Genomic DNA, 13,435 nt, shown 5'->3' with positions numbered 1-13,435 from the left:
CATATTCTTCTTCGTTTCTCTTGTTGGTATATAGATTCATGAGTGTCAGAGGCAGCAGGATCAAACACAGGAAGGCAATCAGAACCAGGGGTAATCAGGAGCAGAACAAGAACAAGCCGAAGTCTTACACTGGAAGTCAATACACAGGCAATAGGAAATAATGCTGGAGCTGGGGGACCCAATACTTTGACCTCCTTAACTAGCATCCAGTCGCCTAGCAACAGGACGCGCATGCGCACTGGGGCCGGCACGATAGCCGTAAGAGCTGCGTCTGGTTGCTAAGTAACCAATCGCGGCCGAGAGAACAGAAGGTAGCCATCCCTGAATGAAAAAGGGACGGCGCCTGACTCTTAGCAACAGTTTTTTGTAGGGTCTTGCAATTAAATCATTAACAATACTGATAATTGTGACAGGATGGACCGCCTAAGCCACCCCATCTGTTGTTGCTGGGAACCGGCTGGACTTACTTTGCCACCGTTCCCTTTCGTTATCTCAAATGCGCCCTTTTGCCTCAGTAAGAGGGGCTTACAAAGGATGCACTACTGGACTCCTATACCGGCATCCAGAACCGAGTATCTTCTAGGTAACTGACGCTGCTAGCGTATCTCGTTGTAAGAAGTCAGGAGTACCAGCCCAGGTACCCTTACAACAGATCAGGGTTGCTGTGGATGGATCCCTTCTGGCCTATCACACTGACCAGGGTTGCATGGGTAGCAGGCAGAGCGGTGGTACTGGAAAGCTTGGATCCAAACCTCAGAAACAACCGGTGAACGGATTACATTTTGTGTCTAATCTGCAGGTCACAGGAATACAGCAATATTGAAGATGCTTTCAAGCAGGTCTTTGAAGCAAGATGTTTATTTGCTCTCACTGCTTAAAGGTACCAGGTGATCACTCAAGTCAGATGAAATCAGAAGAACATTTCAGTGTACAAAACAGTGCTTTTTACACTGTATTGGACACAGGCTATTTTTAGAATCAGGATTCAATGTGTTTACAGAAACATGGATTTACATGCATTGCAAAGCCAACAATATTTAAACTTATCTATGAAATTCTAGAGATGCTGTGATGTCCTGCATCTGGTTTTCAGATGCACAGAATCTAGGAGCCAGTCGTAATTAAAAGTTCCTGCCTTCAATGTTGGACCTACACATATTAAAAGATCTAATTAGCAAGGGGCTCCTCTTCAGACAGTCCAGAATACACATTCCCAAAGAAAGGTACAAACCCCAAACAAGCCACTTCCCCACATCACAAAACACAACAGACTTCCATCCATAAAGGCTCATTGTATCAGCTATATACATCAGAAAAGGTTGCTTTAGAAAGGTTAAAACAGAAAAAACTAATTTTCTACCCTGGTCTCAGAAATAATGACTTCTAATCTCAAAATATACACAATATCAAAAATAAGTGCATGTGCAATTATTTAAATAAACGCCCTGTGGTTTTTCTTTTAAATAAATTTATACCAAAAGTTATTTATCGGTTATCCACTCACAATAACCCTAAAGAAATAATTGATCATAAAATGGATGGGAGTTTCGTAGAGATCATAAAGCTTCTCTTTCTGCAGTGGGGGAAAAATGAATAGGTTGGGTCTCAAGGTTAAATTCTGTAAGATGATTCTCAGGGTTTGGTGATTGGGTAAAAGAACTAGTGCCAGCTTTGGGTAAGCTCCTTATTCTTATATATAGTGTCCTGTTAATAATTTATAAAATTTACAGGTGTGTTCCTGGTGTGTTGAAGTGTGGAAAAAGAGTAACCATTGTAAACAATGAAAGTTATACCACTGACAGTACTGATGAGAGCTACCAACAAAGAAACAGGGTTCCTAATTATGATCCCACATTAGAGCGTATGATGCAATAGTTTATATAGACTATCAAATTTTGGGCTTTTAAAGATAAACTAAAACATTGTCACCGCTAATTTGGTCGTATTTAATTGCTTTATAGCGGCAAGATGTAACCGCAACGCTTGTTGTATTAATATCACTTTCATCATATTCCCATAGATACTCATTTTGCAATAGGATATGCATAGGCATTGCTAATGACAAGGCCTTCATCAAAGAGGTCTGAGGATAATCAGAAGTGCTCTCCCATTGGATTTGGTATTTACTCAAAAATAATCAATCCCAAGGCAATACGTAGACATTTGAAATACTTAAGATGTACCAATATTTTCTGAGTTTTTGTCCAGAGTCAACTCTAGTTTGATATGGCAAACATCCTCTATTGCCTCTCACTATTCTACAAGGCATTTGGTTAGTAGACAATTCTCATTGTCTGTGTTTGTGCTAAATTCACTAATTCACTAGTTCTTATCCTAAAATCAACATTCATCATCATCGACATTTATTTATACAACGCCAGCAAATTCCGTAGCGCTTTACAATTGGGAAGAAACATTAATAAGACAATACTGGGTAATACATACAGACAGAGAGGTAAGAGAACCCTGCTCGCAAGCTTACAATCTATAGGACAATGGAAGTTTGAAACACAAGGACATGTGCTACATCATATTGCACAATGGACCAGCTAGAATGCAAAGGTAAAAGTATTGAGTAGGCTGTGTGTGTGGCAATGTTGGTCAGAAGGTTGTTGTCTTGCGTTAGCTGTGTAGAGGATGGTAATAGGGTAATCTAGGGAAATTAAGATGGTGGTTGAGGAATATCATAACCTTGTCTGAAGAGGTGGGTTTTCAGTGAATGCTTGAAGGTTTGAAGACTAGAGGAAAGTCTTACTGTGCGAGGGAGGGAATTCCACAAAGTGGGTGCAGCCCGGAAAAAACCCTGTAACCGAGAATGGGAGGATGTGATGAGAGTGGAAGAGAGACGTAGATCTTGTGCAGAACGGAGGTGTCAAGTTGGGAGATATTTTGAGACAGGTGAGGAAATGTATGTCGGTGTAATTTTGTTGATGGCCTTATATGTTAGTAGAAGAATTTTATATTGGATTCATTGAAATACAGGCAGCCAATGTAGAGACTGACAGAGTGGCTCAGCAGAAGAATAACGGTTTGCAAGGAAAATCAATCTAGCCGCTGCGTGCAAAATAGATTGTAGGGGTTCAAGTCTGACTTTGGGAAGACCAGTAAGGAGGGAATTGCAATAGTCGATGCGGGAGATGATGAGTGCATGAATTAAGGTTTTTGCAGTGTCTTGTGTCAGATATGTGCATATTCTGGAAATGTTCTTTAGGTGTATGTCATATGATTTAGATAGAGTTGATGTGTGGAATAAACAACAGTTGTGAATCAAGGATTACACCTAGGCAACGAGCTTGCGAGGTGGGATTTATGGTCATGTTATCAACAGAAATAGAAATGTCAGGCAGGAAGCTTCTGTTTTTGGGTGGGAATATTAATTATTCGAAAGATTGAGTTTGAGTTGGCGAGAAGACATCCAAGATGAAATGGCAGAAAGACAGTCAGTAACGCAAGATAACACAGATGGTGAAAGATCAGGAGAGGAAAGATAGATTTGTGTATCATCCGCATAGAGATGATACTGAAATCCAAAGGAGCTTATTAGTTTTCCCAAGAGAAGTGGTGTAGATAGAGAATAGCAGAGGACCTAGGACTGAGCCTTGTGGAACTCCAACTGATAAAGGAAGCGGAGCAGAGGTGGATCCAGAGAAATTAACACTGAAAGAGCGATTAGATAGGTAGGATGAGAACCAGGATAGGACAGTGCCTTCAAGACGTAGGGATTGTAGCGTTTGTATGAGGAGAGAGTGATCAACAGTGTCAAATGCAGCAGAGAGATCCAGGAGAATTAGAAGAGAGCAATGGTTATTATTTTGTGCTGTGATCAAATCATTGACAACCTTGGTTAGCGCGGTCTCTGAGGGAGTGTTGAGAGCGAAAGCCTGACTGAAGAGGATCCAATAGGTTGTTTGCTGTAAGAAAGTGTGTGAAGCGAGTGTAGGCAATTCTCTCGAGAAGCTTGGAGGGGCATGGGAGCTGGGAGATAGGGTGGTAATTTACGAGAGAGTTAGGGTCAGAATTCTGTTTTTTTTTAAATGGGAGTAATCACTGCATGCTTGAATAGTGATGAAAAATACCAGTAGAAACAGATAGATTACAGATTTTAGTTAGAGGGGGAATGAGCACAGGAGACAGGGACATACCAATTTGTGAGGGATGGGATCAAGAGGACAGGAGGTAGAGTAGGAAGATGAGAAGAGAGTAGAAACGTCCTCTTCATTTGTGGGATCAAACGAAGAGAGAGTGTCAGAGGGTGCTACAAAGGAATTGAGCCGATTGCTTGTCAAGGGAGATGGTATCATTTCTAACAATGACCATTGTCTTTGTATAACCTGTGTACCTGAAACCTGAAGTGGCAATAATATAATTTATGACTCTCTCAATTAATATATTGTACTACTCTGACCCATTAGAAGGCAGAGTTTCCTGTTTGTAGTCGTTATAAATTCGCTCAGTTCTATCAAACCTTAGCACAAGCAAAGTTTTATTTTGGATTTCTCTGCTTGTGTTTTTAAGAAAACTTGCTTTATTTGACAGTATAACACTATACTACCTTCTACAAGCCTTTCCCTTCAGCTTGCACCTTACTACTCAGAGGATTGACCAGAAGTGTTGTGTCTCTTATAGCTACCCCAGTCAAAGTTTCTTTCGGGGGAGAAACCAGCATTGTGACGTACTGTTCAGTTGTACTATCCTTGCTGCTTGCACGCTCTATTGCAATAAATGAATAATGCTTAATCAATTACTGGATATTCTATTTTATTAGTATACACTTTGCAAATGTATTTATGCCTATTTGCATCATTTACATTTATAATATTCACATATTTTACAATGTTGCTGCAACCCCTGTTTCATATTTATCAACTCATGGACATTTCTTTCCTCTTGTGTGTATAATCTGATGCTTTATGAGATATATACTTCTTGTAAAACCTCTCCCACACTCAGAACATGGAAATGGTTTCTCACCCGTGTGAATTCTCTGATGTGTAACAAGATTTGATTTCTGTGTAAAACCTTTCCCACACTCACTACATGGAAATGGTTTCTCACCTTTATGAGTTCTCCAATGTGAAACCAGAATTGATTTCTGTGTAAAACATTTCCCACACTCACTACATGGAAATCTTTTCTCACCTGTGTGAATTCTCTGATGTATAACAAGTTTGTCTTTAACTGTAAAACATTTCCCACACTCACTACAAGGAAATGGTTTCTCACCTGTGTGAATTTTCTGATGTGTAACAAGATGTGATTTCTGTGTAAAACATTTCCCACACTCACTACATGGAAATCTTTTCTCACCTGTGTGAATTTTCTGATGTGTAACAAGTCTGGACTTAATTGGAAAACATTTCCCACACTCAGAACATGGAAATGGTTTATCACCTGTGTGAATTTTCTGATGTGTAATAAGTTTGGAGTGATCTGTAAAACATTTCCCACACTCAGAACATGGAAATGGTTTTTCACCTGTGTGAATTCTCTGATGTTTAACAAGAACTGATTTCTGTGTAAAACGTTTCCCACACTCAGAACATGGAAATGGGTTCTCAACTGTGTGACTTCTCTGATGTGAAACCAGAATTGATTTCTGTGTAAAACACTTTCCACATTCAGAACATGGAAATGGTTTTTCACCTGTGTGAATTCTCTGATGTTGAACAAGAATGGATTTAACTCTAAAACATTTCCCACACTCAGAACATGGAAATGGTTTCTCGCCTGTATGAATTCTCTTATGTTTAACAAAATCTGATTTGTGTGTAAAACATTTCCCACACTCAGAACATGGAAATGTGTTCTCATTTGTGTGACTTCTCTGATGTGTAACAAGACTGGATTTAACTTTAAAACATATCCCACACTCAGAACATGCAAATGGTTTCTCGCCTTTATGAGTTCTCCAATGTGAAACCAAAATTGATTTCTGTGTAAAACATTTTCCACATTCAGAACATGGAAATATTGTATCACCTCTATGAGCTTTACTAGGTGTAGCAATATCTGAGATATTAGGAAAACATGCCTCATGATTAGAGGGATCAGATGATATATGTGGACTGTGAAGTACTGGATGCATATTTGGAGTAATGGGTCTTCCTTCTGGGAAATCTTGTTTGATGTTGTTATCTTCTATTTTAAAACCTGGAGACAAAATGAGATATCCCTCCGAGGTATTCCTGGTTGTGTGTCCATCTGCTGGAAATAAATAGATGTATGGTAATAGACATCGAGAAGCAAATTATCAGACATTTATTGAGTTCAAGATGTTCAATTGTTTCTATTTTTGTTTTTAATTTCTATTTGCAAACAAGAACACTTCATTACAAATCTAAATGTACATACAGCAATTACATAGATAAAACATTGGCTTAAAATATAACACATTACCAAGCACATTGTATAGACCCAGCCACAGGGCCACAGCCATACACAAACATTGGAGTCTTGGTGGCAGCACAGTAGGAAATGGCAACACAGATCGATTATGGCACAGAACGGAGGAGAACATTAGGAATGAGGAGGAGAATGGAGCAGGGCACAGACGGGTAACAGCAGAAAGTAGAGCATCATACAGACAGGTCAGAAGATGAAGAGCAACAGTACAAAGTATCCAACCACAGAGATTTGAGGAGCGCTATGTTACTATGATGGGTGTGTGATTATAATTCTGTGAGTGCAAAAAGGTAGAGTTTGTGTGAAGTATGTGCTGTGATGGGATGTATGCGGGAAATAACTTGCTTTAGTATTGCAGTGTTACACATACTGAGAATGAAACATTCAGGAACTATTACACAAAGAAAATAATGGGTAATGTCACATGTACTACTGCACAGGGATGATCATGGGTAATACCATCCATTTAATCACATTGATCAATGTTTGAATTACTATGGTGTCATCTCTTGTACTGATGTTTGGGAATCACAAGAGTGTGAGGAGGAGACTGGTCAGTTCCCTTGACTGGTAGCACGCACTGATATGATGTGAGGAGGAGAACAGGAATTTAATAGGGGTTGATGTCTCCTGACTCCCACCCACTGGGCAGATACTGTTTGTATGGGTGTAGAACAAGAGATTGTGGTAGTGTCTGAACAAGGAGAATGTGTCACTCTTTTATGTAATAAGTGTTTATTACTCACCGGTGCTGATATCTGTAGGGATTTCCTCCTCCTTACACTGCTGATCACCCCTCACATACATCTCTTCTTCTCCGTCTATATGTTCTACCTTAATATCAGTCAGATCTTCAACCTAATAAAAAAAAACAATAAAATAACACTTTAATAATGTCTGATTTTATTAACTGAGATTATACTGAATAATATCAGTGTATAAGACACACGGCTGTTCTACAGATCATATAGTGAAAATTGAGAATTAAACTCGCCGTTAATTTCCTTTCCTTGAGATAGTCCATGGCAGCCCTTACAATGGGTTAATACCCTGATCAGCTTAGTGTAGACAGGAAAAATTCGCCCCACCTGAACCCCATATAAGGAAGCTTCCCAAGCCGTCCTATAACATAACTATTAGAACAACGGTGGGAAAATATAGGGCTGCCATGGAGTATCTCAAGGAAAGGAAATTAACAGTGAGTATAATTCTCAAATTTCCTTTCCCAACTCCATGGCAGCCCTTACAATGGGATATACCAAAGCAGTACAATAGTCGGGAGCGCAATAAAAACCAACACCTTTATAACAGTCAAACCAAAATTTATTTACACCGTTTGCTGGTGTATCTTTCTCCCAAACTGTGTCTCCGTAGACGCTGAAACGTCAAGCAGATGCTTAGAAAAAGTGCGCATCGACGACCATCCGGCTGCCTTACAGATGACGGTTGCCGATGCATGCGTTCTATGTGCCCAGGAGGTCGCTCCCGCCCTAGTTGAATGCGCCTTCAGTATCTTAGACCTTTTCTCCCTGTAGGCCTGTGCAATCACTTCTCTAATCCACTTCGCCAATGTGGGTTGGATGGGGCATGTCCTCTGCAAGGACCTTCAGGAAGTACAAATAGTTGCTTTGTCTTCCTAAGATTGTCCGTCTTGACAATGTAAGTAGATATAGCTCTAACCACATCTAGAGTATGGAGTTGTCTCTCCTCACTGTTAGTGTGATGAGGGTGAAGAGACGGTAGTACCAATTCTTGATTGATGTGGAAGGAAGAGACAACCTTGGGTAGATACTCCGGATTCATCCTCAAAATCACTATCGTCATAAATGTCCAGGAAGGGTTCTTCACACCATAACGCATGTATGTCCCCTATCAGACGAGCCAAAGTGATTGCCACTAGAAAGAGCACTTTCAGAGTGAGCATTTGAGAGAAATATCCTGCAATGGTTCGAAGGGGTCAGCGGTTAAGGCGTCCAGGACAATAAATATTAAGGTCCCAAGGGGCTAAGAATGGTTTCACTCTTGGTCGTAACCTCTTCAGTGCCTGAAAGAATTGGTATCAAGAAGGATGTTAAGAGCAGATATTTGCACCTTTAATGTGGATGGAGATAGTCCTTTAACGAAACCATCTTTAAGAAACGCTAACACATCTGGAACACTGGCGAACATGGGATCCTTCGCCATGTTCCTCGTCCATCATATTATTTTTCTCCAAATTCTGTAATAAAGTATAGAAGAATTCTTTTTTCTTGCCTGAATTAAAATGTCTATTACCTCGTCTGAAACACCTTTGGTTTTCAATAGTTGCCGCTCAGTCTCCACGCCATCAAACCAAGGGAGTTCGGATTCGGATGCAGAACCGGACCCTGACGTATGAGATCTGGTCTGACTGGCAACGACCATGGATGTTCCAGCAGCATCCTCCGTGCTACCATGAACCAAGGATGACACTGCAAGGCTGGGAGGACTGCTATCAACTCCAACTTTTCCTTCCTTATATTTCTGAGTACCTGAGGGAATACTGGAAAAGAAGGAAACACGTACCCCAGTTTGAAGTTCCACTGCATTGACAGGGCATCTATCCCTAGGGCCCTGTTGTTTCTGTGATGGGAGTAGAAGAGGGGTAACCTTGGTATTGCTCCTCGTGGCCATCAGGTCTATTTCTGGTGTCCCAAACCTGTTTCGTATGAACTGAAAGACCTCTTTGTGCAATTCCCACTCTCCTGAATGGACTTGAAGTCTGCTTAAATAGTCCGCCACCACGTTGTCTTTGCCTGTCACATGAAGGCTGAGAAAGAATTCAGATTCGTCTCTGCCCATGCCATTAGTGTGGCTATTTCAGCCAGCATTGCTCTGCTCTTGATACCACCTTGCTTGTTTATAAAGGCTACTGCAGTCCTTGTTGTCGGAGAATACTCGCAGATGTTTGGCTCGTAGATAGGACAGGAAGTACTGGACTGCACGCCAGACCGCTTTCATTTCCAAGATGTTCCCCTGGAGAAGTCTCTCTTCGTCTCGTCAAGTGCCCTGCGTGACCATCGCCTGCATGTGAGCACCCCAACATACTGATCTGGCGTCTGTGGTAAGAACACACCAGTCTTGTATCAAGAGAGTCACACCTTGCTTTCTCAAGCATTGGAGCTGCCACCAATCCAGGGACTGTCTCGTCGACCTTTAGAGGTTGATTATGGAATCTAGAGACCCCACTGTACGATCCCATTCTGCAAAGAGGTTTGATTTAAGACCTCTCATATGCCATCATGTCCCTGGAAGGATTCCTATTGTTGAGGAAAACATCCCTAGGAGGCGAAGACAGGTCCGTGCTGAAATTTGAGGTTGAATCTGGACTTGATATTATTATTATTATTATTATTATTATTATTATTATCATCATTTATTTGTTAGGCGCCACAAGGTTTCCGCAGCGCCGCACATAGTACAAACAGTAGACTATACAGGGTATAAAAGTACAGAACAATAAACAAAAGTACCAATACTTCAGAAACTCCAGGCAGGCAGATGCAATAGACACGGAGCAGAAGAACGGGTAAGGAGACAGGAGGGAAGAGGGCCCTGCTCAAGCGAGCTTACATCCTAAGGGAGGGTTAAACAGACCAGGCACAAGAGGAGCCAGTTGAGGGAATGGGAGAGAGGGGAGAATGAGTGGAGGAGATGGGGGATAAGTGGATGGTTGGTAGGCTTTGAGAAAGAGGTGAGTTTTGAGTGCACGTTTGAAGGAGCACAGAGTAGGAGAGAGGCGGATGGAGCGAGGGAGGTCATTCCAGTGAAGGGGGGCTGCACGGGAAAAGTCCTGGATTCTGGAATGGGAAGAGGTGATCAGAGTGGAGGAGAGGTGGCGGTCATTGGCCGAGCGCAGGGAGTGGGTGGGAGTGTGAATGGAGAGGAGGTTAGAGATATAAGGGGCAGTAGAGTGGGAGAGAGCCTTGTAAGTGGTGGTGAGGAGTTTGAAAATAATTCTGTAGGGGAAGGGGAGCCAGTGTAGGGCAAGGCAGAGAGGGGAGGCAGAGGAGGAGCGGCGTGAGAGGTAGATGAGTCTTGCGGCCGCATTGAGTATAGAGCGGAGGGGGGAGAGGCGGGAGTGGGGGAGGCCGGTGAGGAGGAGGTTGCAGTAATCCAGGCGGGAGATGATGAGTGCGTGTATGATGGTTTTGGTGGCCTCCTGAGAGAGAAAGGGACGGATGCGGGCGATGTTGCGTAGTTGGAAGCGACAGGCTTTGGCAAGAGAATGAATGTGCGGGGCAAAAGAGAGAGAGGAGTCAAGGGTGACACCCAAGCAGCGGAGTTGGGTGACAGAGGAGATGGTAGTGTTGTTAACGACAATGGAGAGGTCATGGTGGGATGGGAGGCTGGGAGGAGGAAAGACAATGAGTTCAGTTTTGGAAATGTTGATTTTGAGAAAGCGCTCCGACATCCAGGAGGAGATGGCGGAGAGGCAGTCATATACCTGAGCGAGGAGGGTGGAGGAAAGATCAGGTGAAGAGATGTAAAGTTGAATGTCATCAGCATAAAGGTGATACTGAAGGCCAAAGGAGGAGATGAGAGCACCAAGGGAGGAAGTATAGAGCAAAAAGAGTAGAGGGCCGAGAACGGAGCCCTGTGGGACTCCTACAGCGAGAGGGTAGGGGGAGGAGGAAGAACCAGACATGGATACAGAGAAGGAGCGGTTAGCGAGGTATGAGGTGAACCAGGCGTGGACAGAACCAGAGAGGCCGAGAGAGAGAAGAGTTTGCAGCAGGAGGGGGTGATCCACGGTGTCAAAGGCTGCGGAAAGGTCAAGGAGGATGAGTAGGGAGAAATGACCCTTGGATTTGGCTGATAGGAGATCATTAGTAACCTTGGCCAGGGCAGTTTCGGTAGAGTGGAGGAGGCGGTAGCCGGATTGGAGAGGGTCAAGGAAAGAAATTGTCCGAAAGGTGCCTGGTTAGGCGGCTGCAGACAATTCGCTCAAGTAATTTAGAGGCATAGGGGAGAAGAGAGATAGGGCGATAGTTGGCAAGAGATGTGGGGTCGAGATTGGGTTTCTCGAGGATAGGAGAGATGAGAGCATCTCTGGACTGGATTTTGTCCAACCTTTCTTGAGAGAGACAGACCTTGTCCGTTCTTTTATTAATTTGTACTCCTAGAAACACATGCTTTTGCGAGGGTAGTGTCACGAGCCGCGGCGGTACGCCGCATCCTGGCATGAAATATGCAGCCGGGCGTGTGTTTTAGTTTCTGTGCTCTGTTATTATCCTTGTGGCATAGATGTAGGAGGGTGTAGGGACAGCCTCCAACACCAGGGGGAGCTCTCATATGATTTAAACTGGTTCACTTATATTTTTATACATGCTTCCTGGTTATGTTATTACCTATGCTAGTTCTAGCTAGTAATTAATTAGCTGCCTCCTGAGGCTGATTGTCAGCCCTATCCTCCTCTGTCCTGATTGGCTCTTAGTACTATTTAAGGCAGTGAGATCAAGCCTCACTGCCTGTTATAGCTTCTGTTTCCAGTCTGCTGTTCCTGCTCTGCTCCTTGCTCCTGCCCTTTGAATATTATGTTGGATTGCCCATGTATGACCCCTTGCCTGGATTTGGACCCTGCCTGTGTTTCTTGTGACCCCGACCTCTGGCATGTTTACCGACCTTCCTGTTTGCTCGTGACCCTTGACCTTGGCTTGTCTATTGGATTCGTTGTCTGCTGCCGGCCCTCGACCCTTGCTTGGACTTCGCCCCGCTTTCCTGGGTTCTCCCCAGCTGGTACGCACTTCACGACCCTCTGTCAGTCTGCGGCCCAGTCTGTCCCCACCACTAGGGGCTCCAGTGAACACCTGACTGGCAGAGTAGATTCCGGGTTGTGCTTTATCGGCTAGAGGGGTTCCTAACAGGTAGCAGATGGCTTTTTGATACATTGATTAACCAACTGTGCCGCTGCAGAAACCGGATTACTTGGGATGTAACCTCTAAAGCCGCTTCTTTTGACTTTGCCGAAATCAAATATCGTCCAGATACGACCACAAGCTACTCCTCTCTCCCCGAGTGGCGCTCTGAGAACTATAAGGACTTTGGTAAATGTTCTTAGAGACGTGAAAAGGCCAAACAGAAGACAAGTAATTTGGAAGTGTCATCCTTGAATGCAGAACCTCAGGAATTGCTGATGATGGATCGTGATCGGGATATGAAAATATGCATCCTTTAAGTCTATCGCCATCAGAAAATCTCCTGTTTACACTGCCTTGAGGATTGAGTTGATAGCCTACATCCTAAAGTGTTTTGCTTGCACATAGCAATTGAGAGCTCATAAATCTTGTACTGTTCTGAAGGCACCTGATACTTTCTGGATGAGGAACAGTTTGGAATAGAATCCCATGTTTTCTTTATCTGTCGGCACCGCCACAATGGCTTTTGTTTTCACCAGGCCTTTTAGGCTTTTCTCCAATGCTTGCTGTTCTAAGAAGGACGTGGGACTTCTTGACTGGACAAATCTGTTTCCTTTTGGCTAGGTACGAAATTCTATGGAATATCCCCCGGTGACTATCTCTTGGACACATTTGTCTTGTGTGGTCTGATTCCAAATTGCTGCAAAGCGTGATATCCTGCCGCCCACTGGAGTTAGTGGAGACTGGATATAATCATTGGGTTCTTTGCTGTCCTTGTTTTTGATCTGAAGGGCAGAAGGACTGTCTTGCCATATTATCTTTGTGTCTGTAATACTGTCTTCCAGGCCTATAGGCATGGGCTTCTTTAAACTATTGCCTTGGAGAATAAGTGAAGAAACGTCTCCCCTTTCTGTCTTGTGGTAGCCCCAAACAAGAAATTACCTTCACATGAAAGCATTGTCAGGCGGCTTTTGTATTGGTGATCTGCCGCCCATGGACGTAACCAAAGTGCTCTTGCTACAACTGCTGAGGCCATGCTCTTGGAAGAGAACACAATCGTATCCAACGAGGCTTCACACAAGAAATCAATGCTCTTCTGCTAACCTCTAAGGACTTTAGAAGGTAAAATCTATTTGTTCTATCTTTGATATCTGTAT

At 43.1% G+C, this 13,435-nt stretch overlaps 2 protein-coding genes across 5 annotated transcripts in view; one reads left to right on the top strand and one right to left on the bottom strand.

Annotated features, from left to right (window-relative positions):
- Window positions 1-13,435, top strand: part of LOC142159947 (uncharacterized) — a 502,572-nt gene that overhangs the window by 224,264 nt on the left and 264,873 nt on the right. The window lies entirely within an intron of this gene.
- The window catches only part of LOC142160632 (uncharacterized), a 169,583-nt gene that overhangs the window by 105,752 nt on the left and 50,396 nt on the right, over window positions 1-13,435 (bottom strand). The window contains exon 10 of the mRNA XM_075215494.1: window positions 7,149-7,260. Within this exon, the coding sequence (XP_075071595.1) occupies window positions 7,149-7,260 (112 nt within the window). The remainder of the gene's footprint in view (window positions 1-7,148; window positions 7,261-13,435) is intronic.

Source organism: Mixophyes fleayi, chromosome 6, assembly GCF_038048845.1.
Source record: "Mixophyes fleayi isolate aMixFle1 chromosome 6, aMixFle1.hap1, whole genome shotgun sequence".
Classification (NCBI taxonomy): Eukaryota; Metazoa; Chordata; class Amphibia; order Anura; family Limnodynastidae; genus Mixophyes; species Mixophyes fleayi.
Note: the sequence above shows the minus strand (reverse complement) of the source record. Positions and strands in the feature narration are given on the sequence as shown.